This window comes from Wolffia australiana, chromosome 7 (assembly GCF_029677425.1).
Source record: "Wolffia australiana isolate 7733 chromosome 7, ASM2967742v1".
In the NCBI taxonomy this organism is placed as follows: Eukaryota; Viridiplantae; Streptophyta; class Magnoliopsida; order Alismatales; family Araceae; genus Wolffia; species Wolffia australiana.
The window spans coordinates 14,509,280-14,525,929 of NC_135841.1; the positions used below are offsets into that span (position 1 = coordinate 14,509,280).

The 16,650-nt window shown below is 40.5% G+C and overlaps 2 protein-coding genes across 2 annotated transcripts; one reads left to right on the forward strand and one right to left on the reverse strand.

Annotated features, from left to right (window-relative positions):
• Positions 1–9,529: 9,529 nt before the first annotated feature.
• On the forward strand, positions 9,530–12,523 carry TBL7 (TRICHOME BIREFRINGENCE-LIKE 7). The gene is made up of 3 exons (XM_078577887.1): positions 9,530–10,683; positions 10,986–11,144; positions 12,086–12,523. Exons 1-3 carry the CDS (start codon positions 9,890–9,892, stop codon positions 12,390–12,392), a joined length of 1,260 nt encoding a protein of 419 aa, XP_078434013.1. The 5' UTR covers positions 9,530–9,889; the 3' UTR covers positions 12,393–12,523.
• A 176-nt stretch (positions 12,524–12,699) lies between these two features.
• LOC144705283 (serine carboxypeptidase-like 42) lies at positions 12,700–15,492 on the reverse strand. Its single transcript, XM_078577885.1, has 10 exons — positions 15,022–15,492; positions 14,845–14,952; positions 14,659–14,751; positions 14,498–14,590; positions 14,336–14,421; positions 13,994–14,272; positions 13,426–13,559; positions 13,270–13,362; positions 13,058–13,175; positions 12,700–12,979 (listed from the first exon to the last, which is right to left on the reverse strand). Exons 1-10 carry the CDS (start codon positions 15,263–15,265, stop codon positions 12,812–12,814), a joined length of 1,416 nt encoding a protein of 471 aa, XP_078434011.1. The 5' UTR covers positions 15,266–15,492; the 3' UTR covers positions 12,700–12,811.
• Between the last annotated feature and the right edge of the window lie 1,158 nt (positions 15,493–16,650).

A 16,650-nucleotide genomic window follows, 5' to 3' on the forward strand; every position in this document is an offset into this window, starting at 1 on the left:
TCATTCTTGAATTTATTGAATATTGCATATAAATGTGAATAGAAGTATGATTATCTAAACTCTTCCTTCAACTTTACCCACATATAAAGAACTAACTTATGGTCATAAAAAATTTCATCAAATGACCAAAAATTAGTTGTCTTCCAAAATGTATATTTTGTAGGGTGTAAACAGTTACGATATGTGATGTTGTATACTATGTAAGCGTACTTCATAAATGATACATAAATAACAGTGGGGGAAATAAATATATAAGTGTGAAGTATTAAGTTGATTTTTATGAAGAATGTAGGAAAATAAGTTCATGAATAATATTTTACAACAAGGTAAATAAATAGATTCAAACTTTTGAGTTTAATTTCAATACCCTTCATAAACGGTACATAAGGTAAATAAATAGATGACCCTTCAAATTTTAAATTCATGATTATTGTCCTCCTACGCAAATGGGGATCACATGATTGACACGTATTTTTACACCAGGCTTCACTCCTTTACCCAACTATCCCCGTAATTTATCTTTGTATTCTTAATTTAGTTATCACTGCATGTAACCCAAAAATATAAAACCTTGAAACTTAATTGATAATTTTTTTTAATGATTAGAATTTTTTGGTACTAAAAAATTTTAGTTAAATACCATAACTATTAAAATACACATACTATATGGATAGAAATAGTTATGTGCAGAATATAGAACGAACCACTATCACAAAAATCAAAAACTAATTAAAATGCCCTATATTGTCCTCTTGTGTAATTTTACGAATGGAAAGATATCTAAAAATGCGGGCAAAGAATGATTCAGGGTTATACCTGTGCATCATGTTTGTTAAAACTGAAGAAAATGAGGCCTAAGCATAGTGTCATGATACTAAAAAAGCAATGTGGTGAATAGCCTTAATTCTTAGTTCTCCTTCATTACTAACAACCATCATGGAGGATGAAAAACTAACGGTAAGATAGAGGGAGCCAAAAAGATAATAGCTTTATTTTTGGGTAACACTAAGATGAGATATATGAATAAAAATATTTACTCACCCAGATTTTTTCAATTAAAATGGTTTAGATCCCCTCTTGTCATAGATATCCATAATTCCCTGAAAACTTTCATCAAAATGGTTTATAAAATGATCAAATGTTTTGTGAACAGCCTCTCTTCATTATTAACCAAAACATGATTTCTCTAAGGGAATTCAAATTTTTGTTATAAATACGAAAAATATGATATTAATCTTGAATTAATTATTTTTTTGTATATATTAGTGACCTGCTTAATGTGCCTTTGGACCAGGGAGAGAACAATAAAATATAATTTCATCTATATTTCATGGTTCACCGCCCAAGGGCCATTTAAAATCAATTTCTTTGGCGAGTGAGTTGAATGGATATAATAAAACATCCCTTGGATATTTGCATATGATAATTGTCCATTCTCAAGAATATGACCTTTGAGTGAATTAGGAACTTGGCTCAAGAGTTTAATTATTTAAAATCAACATGAGTAGTTAAGATGAAATATTTATTCCAAGTCTTTTGAAATTTCACACATGATCAAGCAAGGCCTTTACTGATGTGAGTTGGGTTATATGTCATTTACTGAAATTAACCATAAATGTTTCATGCAACAAAAGAGTGTGAACAGAATCCTAACCACATTCAAAAACCTATGATCAAATCACATGTGTGTGGATCAGATCCAAGTTTGATTGATTCCTTGAGCAAGAGGGCATAAGTTGTTCATGTTTCTAGCCTCTAGATGTGTCCATACAATCTTTGGAATGTTGAATCTCTCATTCATCTTGACGAGCCCCGTTGTCGCTCCTATATCATGATTACACCATCCAAATCATATAGAGAGTAAAGAGGGCACGAGGAGAGAAGGAAGAAAGGGGTGGGATACCTGAAACATTCTGTCTTGGGTGAAATTTTATTTCAAGGCATTCCCCTATTTATAATAAGTGAGAATATTGAATAAAACTTCTAATGTCTAGGTCCTCTAGGCCCTAAATTTTAAGGATATCACTTGTATGTGACCCTTTAGGCCCATGTATCAATATAGTTAATGACCCTAGTGACCAATAACCTTCATTGACCTTATAAATTAATTATTTATAACTCCATAAAATCAATTAATCACATATCTATTTAAAACAATTAATAGTTTCATTTTTGAGTTAATAAAATTGTAAGATATACCTCGAACTCTAAAAGAAACACAAGAGTATAATGTGTCTCTCATAGAACCTTTTTGATGGATATTATGTGGCCGTCAAGCCAATCACACCACTATGTTTATTTAATTTCATTGAATAAAATATTACTTTCAATATTATTGTGGTGTGATGTTTATAATGAAGTCCATGAATATGTGCAATGACATAGTGAATTATGATGAGATTATAATACATAGATCACTAATCTTTAAACATGTATTCTAAATATTCCTTGTCGATGGATAGTTGAGAGGAACATCAAATTATCAGGATAGAATAGCACTAATTGATCCTACTTACACGACAAATATAGCTGATCTTGTGGCTATTCGTGCGGCAACACTAAGGACAAATAGTCGGTGCTCTTTGGAGAAATATTTCACTGAATTGATTTGTATGAATCTCTAAACGGCATTGTACCTAAACGTTTATCAGGTTAATTCATACACAGTTGTATAAGTGATCCATTAACTTGAGACACCAAGGACATCCCATGGATGGATGACTACATTTTGACTACAACTTACAAGCTTTTAATCATGGGATTCAAAAAGGCAGAGTGATGGCCAAAATTATGTCATAAAATAATCAGGTAATTTTCATTAATCAAATCATTATTTGCATGCATTATTTCCATATTTACCATTCAAAGCATGATTTTTTACTAACCCCACTTGATTCAGATCTTATCTTTCATTTAAATGAGTACAGATGTAGATGAAATCCAACAAAGAAGGCACCTGATTAAGCAAGACAGACTCACAAGATCTACAAGATGAAGGCTAATTTCTCAAAGGACTGAAAGTCACTTACTGGGGCCAGCCCTAAAAGCCCAAGAAGCCCAAGAAGCCCAAGAAGTGTGCCGAAGAGAGGAATCCTATGAATACTCTTTCAAAGAGTCATTTGAGGTTGTCTGGAATTTCTGCCAAAACAGGTTAGACCTTCCAAGAGCTGATGAGCATTGGAATTGGGGAGAAGAAGCAAGCTGAGGAGTAGCCTGAGCAAGACGACCACCACCTTGCCTCAAGGATCGTGACACAAGGTTGGCGTGATTGCTTAAGTTTTGGTGATTATGTAATTCTCCCTCTAAGACAATCTAGGTTGGGCTGGAAAGCACAAAGCAGTGTCTTTCCAACATTTCCAACTGAAATTGTTCATTGTTCTAGGTTAATTTCAAGTGTGTTTGTTCAAAAGTGTTCTCATCTCGTCCATTTCTCAATCCATCCATCCATCCGACTTTCATCCATTTCTCAATCCATTTCACCTTCGCCAAGGATTTCAAGCTCAACAGCAGTTCCTGTGCAAGCACAGCCAAGGCCGCGCACGACCCCGTGCAAAGAGAGAGAGCCGTGGGCAGCCAAGAGGCCGCGTGCAGCTCCCGTACACAGAGCGTCGCGCGCAGCCAAGAGGTCGCAGACAGCCCCCATGTGCGCAGAGAGCCACGCGCAGCCAAGGCTGCGCCCAGCTAGAGCCAAGCGCAGCCAAGGCCGCGCACGGCCCCGTGCACAGAGAGAGCCGCGCACAGCCAAGAAGCCGTGCGCAGCTCCCGCACACAGAGCGTCGCGCTCATCCAAGAGGCCACGCACAGAGAGCCATGCGCAGCCAAAGAGGCTGCGCGCTTGGCCTGCTCTCGCTCAAGGTCACAGGCGAGAGCCTGTAACTGAGCAGGATTCTAAAAGTTAAAACGATTATTCTGAAGATTAGATTTTCTAAATCTAATCTTCTGAAGAAAATCCCTAATTGAAGCTAGTGAAGATCAGTTTAAAATAAATTTTATCTACTGAAGATCCTTCTAAACTGATTTTACTAAGAGATTTCTATAAGTTAATTACTGAAGAACTTTCCAGAAATTATCTGAAGAATATCTACTGGAGAATCTCTACTTTGGAATATCAGCATAACTCTTACTGAAGAATATTCTACAGAGTTTTACTCAAGATTATCCTACTCCCTTCTTCTTGATTGTTCTTATATAAGTTGCTTACTGAACTAAGTTGAGATTCTAAAGACACTTTGCTGTAGGATCATATTACTGAAGATCTTTGAATTGATTGTTAGGATAAATTATAGGAATTTGATAACATAAATCAAACTGAAAGAGGAATACCATCGGATTACCTGCTCCTTGTGGTTCGACACCTTACTCGCCCTAAGGCTGTGAGGTTAATTTTATTGTTGACTATCTCAAATACTCACACGACTAATTAGTAAAGAAACCAGTAAAAAACTCATAATTTGAGATTATCATAGAGCTCGGATTTAATAAGAAGCTCAAGGAGATGATTGAGTGGTCAAGACGGGATCATCCGCCCTCCGCATAAGAGAAAATTGACTCAAAAAAGACGATGTATAAAATCCATGGCTATGGTAGTGAGGATATTGGAGGAGTTCTCTAATGATTCCCATTATGCATTAGCACTAATCGAATGACATATTAGGGTTTGATGATAAACCATACCCTAAGTTGTTTAAGAGTCTCGCGTAGATTATGAATTATAAATGTACGGTAACGGATGATGGTAACAGTTCCTTGAGAGAGTTCAAATAGTAATTGGTATCTTCTAGAGCACGAGGTGTAGCTTGGTAACCCATGGGCTGGAAACTTGACCTATCGATTCGATTAAATCGATCCTTAGTTAATTAATTTATATGTTGATATAGTTAATCTGTAAGGTTAGCCAATACTTGTTATTGGGCCACTGAAGCTATTAACTAAAATGATACAAAAGCTTAGAGGGTCACACACATAAGATCATAAGGGCATTGGTAAATATGTTTTACTTTATGGATTTTTTTAGAAATAAAATATAAATATGGAAGGGGAGCTCATTTCAAGCACATAGGCAAGCCAGATTTGAGAGTCCCCCCTTTCTCCACCCAACTAAGGAGAGTGTCTTCATGGTGAGAAGATCTTCAAGATTTTCAAAGAGAGTTGAAGAAGAAGAAGTAGAGATCCAAGCCCTAAGTAGTCACATGGATACTTCTAGAGGCCAGGCACATGAATGGCTTCAGAAAGATCTCAACGAGAAAGGTCTAGGGTGGAATTTTTTTCCCAAAAGGTCAATTTGATGTATTGATTTTGAAGATCAATTTTGAATCGATTCATACACTTTTGGATCATACAAACCATGTTTTCATGGTTGATCCAAAGCACAAAACCCGACACTTTTGCCATTGGGTTTTGCAAATGTATATTCCCTCATATGCTTGATTTTCCTACGATGACTTAGGATATGGTCAACTATCAAACCCCAAGTGGTCATCCTAGTTAGTATTGATGCATTCTAAAATCATCAAAGAATTCTTCTTTAGTATTCTACTACATTGGCCAAGACATCATCAAAACCTTTTTCTTTAGCTTCTCCTATTATACCAGGGGTAGATGAACCCATCTTGAGAACTCAATTATCTCCATGTTCTGCTTTTTGTACCCGAGCTAAGACAACTTGAAATTCCATGAATAGGAACTCAATCATCTTTATGTACAACCGTACATCCTTAAAACATCTTTGGTATCTCAGGTTTGAGGACCACTTGCACAAATATGGCATGAATCAACCTGATTTACAATTTATACGATACCATTCATGGATACATAGAGATTAATTAAGTGAGTTCTATGTGATCAATAACACCCACTATATATCCTTAATGTCTCCACACCAATGGCTATGGGATCAGTTGTACTCACCCTATGAGTGAGACTAGATAATGCATTTCAATTAGGATACATTAATGTCCTTCTCAAGTATTTTTTTAATTTAAATATTCATAAAAGATGCTTTAACACTAGTGATCTTCATATTAAGATCTCCTCCGGGGTTCAGTCAGTCGAATCATATATTCATGGACATCACTAAAAGCATCACAAGTGCACCATAATGAATATATTACTTTTAATAACATTGAAAATGATTGGTTTGTCAGTCACATATGTCTCTATCAATTTGTGGATAAGATCAAAGATTTTTATAAACACCTACAGGACAGGGTGCCAAATAATGAATGTTTAGAATCTTAAGTAGGGACTAGTTCATAGTGATGGCTACATTTAATATAACTTTTATAGTGAACTATCATGAATCACATTGATGGATGATGAAGCAGTCAAGTTGATTGATGAACTCAAATTTGGTCATAATTTATCATTAATATTTGAGGTAATGAATCAAATGTATAAGTCATTTACTCATAAAAGAATATGACTAGATAGTAATTAGCCAAGGTCATCTCCGCATGAAACAAATATTAGGGTTTTGAAATAATTTTAAGTGTTAAATAATGTTGGAGAATCAATATTTTAAAATATAAGAAATGTGATGAGATGACAATGATAATAATGACATATATGTGTGATAATCAGTGAACGTAAAGATTTGACAAAATGGAATGAGGATACGACAAACTGTGGTGAAGAATAAATTAATATGTGGATAGATGGATTTATATGGATCAATGTGTAAATTAATATGAGGATGTGAGTGGAAGGAGACTCGTTATTGCTATTTATATCCAGATGTAGAGTTGTACCTCTTGTATTTTATCTTATAACTTTGATAAAAAATAACACCAATAAAAGTTGAGGGGTCAAATTTTAATTTCTTTTACTAGTGCTAAAAATGCACAGTATTTTCTAAGATGATTTGTAAATGGATAAATTTGTTTATTTATATTAGACCGTAGGATGGATAGATGAGAGAGAAAAAACGTTTCCCTCAAAATTTATATCTGAAACTCCTAGATTGGCAGGTATTACTGATTTGAAGTTGGAATATCTCAGATGTTACTCTCTCCTCACTGACCTTCCTGCTGGTCATCAATGTGTCACATAATCCTTAGATTTTCTGAAGATTCTGCTTCATTTTTCTGCATTTTTAAATCACATGTTGATTTGCACCCATCACCAAAAATCATGTTTTCAATCTTTACTGAGTAATTTGTATCCTGCCCAGTTGTTTATTTCATGGCAAATTCATTGTGATTTACTTTCCAAATTTCTCGTGCCGACACATTTCTTGGCCTCTTGTGGCATTTGGTACAATTTTAATGGCATCTTTTTATGAGCTCATGTATCCTTGTGCATTAAAAACATAATGTGTCATCTGATGATTAGACCATTATAATAGCACATATTGGCAATGATTGACTTAAAATTAATTTCATAGCTAATCACTTCAATAAATTGAATAAACATGTTGAAATATTGGTCACTATCCAATAAACTGGATTGCGACACATGGCAGTGTTGAAGGAAACCCATCATATAATTTTAAAAACATTCACTCTTACGCGTCAAATTTCCATAGATAATCTGAATTGAAAATAAGTATCTCTGCGAATAAAATGGCAGAATATTCTTAAAAATACTCTGACATTAAAAAAACTTCCAACTAACATGATACTGGAAATTGCACCAAAATACCAAAAAAATACAAAAAAGAATTATAATATCATTCTAAAAACAAATCCAACAATTTAAAGCATGATATCGGGTACATATGATTAATTTAGTGTTATGAAACATGGAAAATTCATGACACTACTCTGACAAATATTATGTTATGACTGATCCAGATAAAAATGGAGAATAATCGCCATCATGTAGCTTAATCACATAAAGGGAGATCATCGCATCATAACGTACGACTGATTGATGGGAAGGTTGTTGATTCCCAAATAGTAAGGTACCCAAAACCCAAAAGGTAACCCCATCCTTGGTGGTACTTGGTTAATACCATAGCCAAAAAAGCACATGATGGAAATTAAATGTGAACATCTAGAGGTCTAGCCCTTTGCAAATAATAGAAAGATTAGCACATTAGATCTATTTACCCTTAGTTGTCCCTATTGCTCCTGCTTTTACAGAACCCATTTTGCTCTTATAATCCTAGAGGTAATACAAAAACTTCTAAAAGCCCCCATCATCCTCCCTCTCAGTGTCCAATGAAATGACACGTAACTTCAGGCTTATAAACACATCATTATGTTCCATTTCTTGTTACTAATGCATGAAATCATATAGTTATAATTTATGCAACCCATAATAACTCGAACTACAAAATAATTTGTTGATATTACCAAATATGGAGTTAGTGATGGACTACCACGAGATGAAGTCATAAACAGGGAGATATAACGACGCTCATTTTACAATTTCAGATTAGATATAAAAAAATAACAGATGTAGAATGGTCAAAATTACCAACCAACTTTCTTATTAGCCTATTTCGACTCCAACGAATATTAGATAAATCATCAACGAATATTAGCCAATTTGGACATTTGAGATGATTTCAACAAACGCATTCCTTTCATTTCTTATTTGAGTGTCAACTTACTCGGTTATGCTTACAAAGGTTAATAAAACACATTTTTTTGTTATAAATATGACAATGAGGTGGAGGAAGAACCTCATTGACGTCAAGGGAATGAAAAGTTCGAGAATGTACCATGACGCATACATCTTCATTATCGAAATTTATCGAAAGGCCTATGAAGTCAACAAAAAGTACAGCTATATTTAAATAAGTAAAATACAGAAAACCGAATGATCTTACATTGATTAATGAGAAAATTATCAGATTTCTTAACGTACTTTTCAATTAAGAATAAGCAATAAGTTAGCCATTCGGCCATTTGAGGATTAAATTTTCCGCTGTGCATGCAAAGAATTAAGTTATCGGCTAAACAATAATAGACTTCTCAATGAAGCCAAAATATGGCTAAACATTAAGTTATCGGCCGCAGTTAAAAAACGAACCTGGAATACAGAAAGGTGTCGTCTATAGTTCTCTGTCTCTTACATTTTGGCAAAATTTAAGATTAACTTTCACTTAGTTTGCAGGAAACATTCATCCAAAAGTAAGCCAAACAAATTCATTCAAATTTCAAATATCATGACCTTAAATTGGACTTGATCCAAAAGTTTCAACTTTTTGCCCCATCCGCTCATTCAGTATAAAAAAAGGAATCCTATCTAGAGGGGATTCCTCGCCTCCACGTGTTTCGTACGGTACTGACGTCAGATCAAATCTTAGGACAACCCCAGTATAGAAACTTCGGACGATCCAGATCGATAGTTGCCACGTGCCAGAAATGGCTAGAAGATCCTACCTGACACGCGACGACGCACGTGTGAACGTTACGCGCTATGTAGTAGGTGAGTGGCATTCTCATAATACTATTCTGAAATTAGGGGTATTGTAGGTATTTAATCGGAAACTACCGAAGAGACATGAATCGAATGGCCAGGGATATTACACGTGGCACCATTTGAGTGACGATCGATAAACGAAGACGAGAAGACTCTCCACTGTACGTTCTTTGTTCTTCCCTTACCTTCTCACTCGAAGTATATAGAGAAGATCTCGCCGACATCGCAAATTCCTCGGACGATCTCCTCCTCCCCGAGTCGACGCTTTGATCTCGCGGGCGGCGCAGCTTCGAAGAATCTCGACTGATTCAACCGTCCTAGTCTATCTCCCTGGTAATCGCTCTGTTGAATTTCCAGCGGTTCTCCCTGAAATCTCATCTTGCCCTCGTTTGCAATGCGAGTCTTGTTCTTCGTTTCGATCTTCAATTCTCGTGGGCTAGATCTGGCGCGATTTGGGGTTTTTCAAGGAAAGCGCTCTTCCTGATCTCCGGCTTTGAAATTTTGAGATGGTTGCGATGAGATGGGGAGCGCTAGGTTTAACCGGGCTACATCGAATTCGCGAAGCAGCTCGTATTTTGGCAGCCCAAAGATGATCAACCCTCGCAAGCACCGGTCGACCTCTTCGATCTTCGCCTTGACCGCCACATTCCTCATTCTATCGTTGTTCTTGGCGCTGGGTTGTGTTCTCTACCTGCTCCTGTTCCCGACTTTGCTTGCCGAGGAAGATGTTACCTTTGATTTCATCGACCGCAATAGCAGCTGCAATCTGTTCGAGGGAAACTGGATTAGAGACGGCTCCGATCCACTGTACAACAGCTCGACTTGTCCCTTTGTGGAAGGAGGATTCAACTGCTTGGCAAACGGGAGGAAAGACGCGGAGTATTTGAAGTGGAAATGGAAACCTCGGCAATGTCAGATTCCAAGATTTGACGTCAACAAGACGCTTGAGAGTCTGAGGGGCAAGCGAGTCGTCTTCGTTGGAGATTCAATGAGCCGAACGCAGTGGGAATCTTTCATTTGCATGCTCATGGCGGGGGTCCCTGATCAGAGCTCCGTATATGAAGTGAACGGGAATAAAATTTCGAAAACCATCCGGTTTCTTGGCGTGCGTTTTGGTTCGTTCAATTTCACCGTTGAGTTCTTCCGGTCGGTGTTCCTGGTACAGCCGGGTTCGCCCCCGAGACACGGGCCGAGAAGAGTCAAATCCACGCTCAAGTTGGACAAGATGGATGATATCAGCGCGAAATGGGTGGATTCCGACGTGCTGGTTTTCAATTCTGGGCATTGGTGGAATCCAGTGAAGCTTTTTGATTTGTAAGTATTTTCTGCATATCTTTTCTTACTCCAACTGCTCGCTGATTGCGGTAAAATTCATCGATGGGAATTCATTGGGTTTTCCCCTCTGGAATATTTATTGAATTCTGGATCCGCGATGTATGATCACATACTTTTTATGCAGGTAAAATGAATACCATGGATCATTAGATTTCATTCTTTATTTTTCAAGAAAAGTATTCTTTCCTGAGGCTCAAAAAATATCTTATTTTTTGAATAATTATAATTGCGACCAATGAATTCTATGCCTCTGATCTTGATTCTGGGTTCTGCCTGAACAGGGGCTGCTACTTCCAAGTAGGCGGGTCGGTGAAATTGGGCATGACGATCCCCGCTGCCTTCAAGATCGCCTTGGAGACTTGGGCGTCATGGGTTGAGACGGCTGTGGACACGGGTCGGACCCGCATCTTCTTCCGGACCTTCGAGCCTTCTCACTGGAGGTATTCCACAAGAACATCTTCACACAAAATTTACAAAACCTTAGAAAAATAATGCACACTCACTTATAATAATTGTTGAAGCACAACATCCTGCTTGAAGATGAAAAGTAATACCCTTGCTATCAGCTATAGCTTTTAACACAGTTGGTTAGCAATTGAATCTAACATGGTATCAGAACCGAGCCAGGTGGCAGATTCAAATCCTAGAAGTAACACACTGCATGCTTGGACCATAAATAAGCCAGAGATATAATGCAGGGACACCGATGGGACGATTTTTACGTTCCAGGATGAAAAAAACGTCCCGTCCAAAGATACGGACGAATTTCGGGACGAAAATTCACCCCGGGGACTGCCGGACTGGACGATTTTTGTCCCATGGGACAAAAAAACCGTCCGTCCGGAGGTCTCGGACGTTGGACAGACGAATCTGGACAGAAAACCACCGGATTCACATCCAATGGTTGAGATGTAGTGGCCTCGCGATGACAATTTGCATCAAAGTCCCTGTTTTTTTATGCGTGCAAACGGACGCCGCGCAGAAATAATTGTACATATAGCCCTTCGCATTCTCTCTCCTCGGTAATTCCCTAAAAACTTAGAAAAATCTATATTAATATATTAAAAAATATAAAATGGGTTTTTGTCCGGGACGAAAATTCGTCCCGGGAGAACTGGACGGGACGGTTTTCTTACTATCAAACGAAAATTCGTCCCGTCCTTCGTCCCTGCACTGAATCCAGACGTCGGACGGGACACAATTCGTCCCGTCCCGTCCATCGTCCACGTCCGGGACGATCTGGAACTAAAGCCAGAGGCAGGTGTTGTGGGGGATTGCTGAAGTATAACATCCTGCTTAAAGATGAATTTTAGTTATAGCTTTTTGCACAATTGGTAAGCACTTGACTCTAACACTAATATTCCTGGATTTGCCTCTCTAGTGACCCGCTTGGGGAGGGCTGCCAGGCAAAGCGAGAGGCGGATCCTGGGCCTAAGGTGCCAAATGAACCTGAGTTTTTGGGCATTATAAATGAGGTAGTGGCAAGGATGAGGGCACCAGTGACCATCCTCAACGTGACCATGATGGGAGAGGTGCGTAGCGATGCGCACATTGGGCCTTGGGGTGACCTCCGGCCTATGGTCGACTGCAGCCACTGGTGCCTCCCTGGCGTGCCCGATGCCTGGAATGAGATCGTCTTCTTCCTTCTTGCTAATGGCAGATTCACATCTTTGAACTCTCAAAGCTAAGTAAATCTTCTCCACCACTATGATTCTTTTCTAATCCTGTCAACGGGTCTTTTACTTTACTGTACAGGCTTTGACTGTAAGATCCTCATTTTTTATTTGATTCTATCAATCAGAGATCGCCTTGCGTAGTACCCTCTTCTCTGATTCGTCATTGCTTTATTTCCCTTCACTGTACAGGCTTATGCTTAAAGATCTCGTTTTTACATGCGACTTCCTTGTTTTCCTATAATCGCCAAGCGCTTATTTTCCTTCGTATGGTCTTTTACGTTTTCATGACTCGTTTTCCATAAGATGCTAATCGTAATCGTCGCGTGCAATATTTGTTCAGATTTTTTCTCAACATGGCGAAATTCGCTGTTTTTTAGGAGAACGGGAGAAAGGGGATTCCAATTCCAAGCCTAACTAGTTAAAAAAAACACTTAGCCAGAAATTGGGGGATGAGTGCTGTTGGGTGGCGGCCTCCCCTTAACGAAGGAATTGAAGAGAGTCAACGCCCTCGCCGGCTGAGCGTAGGGCACCATATGAGACGCCCCCCGCACCGTCGCGAAGGTCAAAATATTGCCATATTCTGTAGCCCATCCCCCCACCTGGAGAGAGACATAGAAAGATTATGAATTCATAATCGTAGATATAGTATGAATTCATAGGTAGAACTAAGACCATACCTGGCCACTATGGAACCAGGCGCCATAGGGAACAGTGACCTTGAGCCTGAGCTCGTGAGCCAGCTCTCGCACCAGGGTCCGCGAGCCCAGCAGAGGAACGACCGAATCCTGGTCACCACTGACAGCATAGACCCGAGTCATGGGTTGTTCTCCATCCATCCATCCATTCATCCATCTATATCTCTCTCTCTACACTATTTCATCTCTCTCACCTGAAGATCCACACGGGGATGCGATGCTGGATGATGCGGCGGATCGCGGGAAGCATGTTGATGTTCCCGTCCGCGACGCTGTAGTTGAGAACGCTGCTCGAAGAGAACAAAAACTCAGCTCTCGGAAGAGAGAATCAAGGCCATGGGTAAACTTACTCGCTACACATGCTCCAACTGTAGGGGAGATTCGTCCGGTTGGCGTGCAACGCGCGCTGTACCTCCGGCAAGTTGAAGTAGAATCGCCGCTCGTAAGACATGCAGACGTCGACGTCGACGCTTATCTTCGTCACCTGGGCAGAAGCAAAACGGCAGATTAGAGGAGATTATTATACATAGGAAGAAAAAGATAGATTGATAGATTTAGTGAGAAGACAGATACATAGATTTGGTAGGAAGACAGACAAATAGATAGAGTGATTTAGTAGGAAGATAGACGGATTGATTTGGTAGGGAGATAGATAAATGGATAGATGGATTTGGTAAGAAGATAGATAGAGAGAGAGAGATTTGGTAGGAGGATAAATAGATAGTTTTGGAAGTGAGGATAGATATATAGATTGGAAAGGATGATATATAGATAGATTTGGAAGGAGGATAGATATATAGATTTGGACGGATGATATATAGATAGATTTGGTAGGATGATAGATAGATAGATTTGGAAGGAGGAAAGAGGGTAGATTTGGTAGGAAGATAGAGAGAGGGAGAGAGAGATGGGGGGTACGTATTTCCGAAGACGGAGTTCTTGTTCGACGATGGAAGGGTAGCAGACGTCGAGGATGACGTCGTAGTTGTTGATGTAGTCGCCGACGATGCGGTTCGCGGCGTTGATGGCGTTATAACAGGACTGGCTGACGTTGTGGCGGCCCTCGAAGACGTAGTCTTCGAAATCGCAGTCGTTGGTGATCTTCAGCCCCAGCTCGTCGGAGATCATCCCGTGCGACCAAAAGTACTCGTACGTCGCCGGCACGTCCCGGTCGAGGTTCAGGAGCGGATTCCCCAACTAAAGGATGATAACACAACTAAGATTTCTCTATCTATCTATTTATCTGTGTGTTGTACTTACGGCGAGTCCTTTGATGTTGAACTTGAAGCCCCGCGAGTTCTTATTGAAGCGGAGGAGAAACTCTGCCAGCTGAGGAATGTAGTGCCCTGGGAGAGACCCAAAAACCCGATAAGAATATTCTTTTAGAGTTTGAAGTACCCAGCTTTAGGCGGGTCGTAATACCTGCGTAGCTTTCGCCGGTGAGGAACAGCTCGCGGGATCTGAGCTCGGGGAACTTGTCAAACCATTTGAGCAGGAAGAGTAGCATGTCGTGGGCTGCGTGAGTTATCTGTGTGAGAGAACTGATCTTACGGAGATACCGAGAAAGGAGAGGATATCGTCACCAGTGGAGTTGTCTCCGGTGGTGTAGTCGGAGGTTCTGTTCGAGTATGACCATCCGACTCCGGCCGGGGACTCGACGAACAGGATATTCGTAACTACGGAAGTTGAAAAACAAAAACTGGGTCTTCAGGGCATCTGAAATTACGGTTTGGACAGAAATCGAATGAAGGATTTGAGATGGCGCCGACCTTTGTTCCACGACTGGGAATTGATCCGTAGGCCGCGGCCATCGCCTGTGGGGAAGAAAGGCCCCAGTTCAGTAAAAGCCCCACCGCCGATCGAAGAACAGCCCGGACCTGGCCAACACTGACAACCACTGTGAGAAGAGACGAAGAGGAAAAGGTATTAAAAAGAAAGAGAAGAACCTCCGTTGAGCCAGAGAGTGAGAGGCTTCTCCTGAGGGTCTCCTTCAGCCTCGACGAAGTAGTAGAAGAGGCTTCGGCCTGCTTTCCTGTCCACATCGACGTATCCAGCGTACTGACGAAACCCTACTGAGGGCTGACCTGGGAGGCGTTCGACCAAGTCCTCTGTCGGATAACAGTTGGCGACCACCGCCATGATAATCGCCGCTGCCGCGGCGGCGATAACGCCGCCGTAGAAGGTACCCATTTGGTGAGAGAACGACGACCCAACCCAGATCTCGAATTCTCGACGCCCGGAGAAGAGTGCAGAAGAGGTCTTGGACTACTGTTCGGCGGTTACATAATCCTGACCCATCTACCCCACTCCACCGCTGTCGCTTCCATAGTTACGTGAACAGCTCTGTTCGAAGGTGGGGGGGCACGTGAAGCGGGGGATTCCCCGGACCCGAAAAGAAACTATCTTTTTTTATTTTTTTCTCGTTTGAAGTTTGAACGAGCGCAGTTATGACCTGTCACGCCTCGTCGGCGGTATGGATATGGCTACGGAGAGAGGGAGACTGTGTGAGAGCGATGGGACGGCCTTTCCCTGTGAAAGACGGCAAAAGAAGGGGGGGTGCTCAGTGGAAAGGGCAATGATGGCGTGCCCTCGAGGAAGAAGCTCTTTAGAGCCAAGTGCCCGAGCATCTTCCGCAAAGATCTCGCACTCGGCTTGTCTTTCTGTTATTCCTTGAACAGGCCTCGGCATTCGGCAGCTGTCTCCAACTAGCCGGCAGCGGGCCTCGGCAGTGGGCTAGGATCAAGTTGGATACGTCTGTCGAAAATTTGAGGTGGGTTCTGTAGGGTTGAGGAATGATATTCGAAATCTGGGTCTTGATAAATTTATCTTGGAGGAGAGAAGGATGAAGTAATGGTATCTTTTGTTGACGAATTGAGGTGGGTTCTAGGCCTCGAGGGGAATGGGGGTTCGGGAATCGTATTAAAAATCTGCGTCTTGTCAAGTGGGGTAGCCCAATAGAGAAGGAAAGAGAGAAAAACCAGGAAGAGATAAGAAGTTGGGGGTACAAAACGATGCGGAGGTAGCGAAAGGGAGTCTGAAGGAGCCACTGACTTTATCTGCTCATTGGTCAACGGGTTGTCCTCGCTCAGTTTCTTCCACCTAATCTTTGAATGGCTTCAGGCCCCCACCAGTCCACACGTTATCTGCGGTATTCTTCCATATTCTTTAGAAGTCTGAGTTTCCAGAACAGAAGTGAAAGAAAAGTTTTGAGAATCGAACAGAAGTAGATGAATACTAGAGGACGAAACTGCCAGACACACTTTTACTGTGATTGGAAGAAGCATGTCTTTTAGTGAGCAAAATGGTGTAATTTTCCCATGAGAAAACTCAGCAAAAACTGCCAAGCATGCCTTTTTCTACTCATGGTGTAATCCCCAATGTGCCTCTATGGATGCTTAGACAAGCATGTAGGGAAAGTCACTTGTCATGACAAAATTCATCACACGTTATTCATCACACGAAAGGAGGCCTGATGGGTCACATGACAAAATCCTAGTGATGGATGATGTGACGGTGAAATAGGGTCTTGGAGGGGTAACGTGACTGGACAGTCGTCATACAGGATGGTAATCACA

Coding starts and splice junctions, on each gene's coding strand:
- TBL7 (XM_078577887.1), top strand. CDS start 9,890: ATGGGGAGCGCTAGGTTTAACCGGGCTACATCGAATTCGCGAAGCAGC. Junction 10,684..10,985: donor CCAGTGAAGCTTTTTGATTT/GTAAGTATTTTC, acceptor CTGCCTGAACAG/GGGCTGCTACTTCCAAGTAG. Junction 11,145..12,085: donor TTCGAGCCTTCTCACTGGAG/GTATTCCACAAG, acceptor TTGCCTCTCTAG/TGACCCGCTTGGGGAGGGCT.
- LOC144705283 (XM_078577885.1), bottom strand. CDS start 15,265: ATGGGTACCTTCTACGGCGGCGTTATCGCCGCCGCGGCAGCGGCGATT. Junction 14,591..14,658: donor CACCGGAGACAACTCCACTG/GTGACGATATCC, acceptor TAACTCACGCAG/CCCACGACATGCTACTCTTC. Junction 13,560..13,993: donor AACTCCGTCTTCGGAAATAC/GTACCCCCCATC, acceptor GCTTCTGCCCAG/GTGACGAAGATAAGCGTCGA.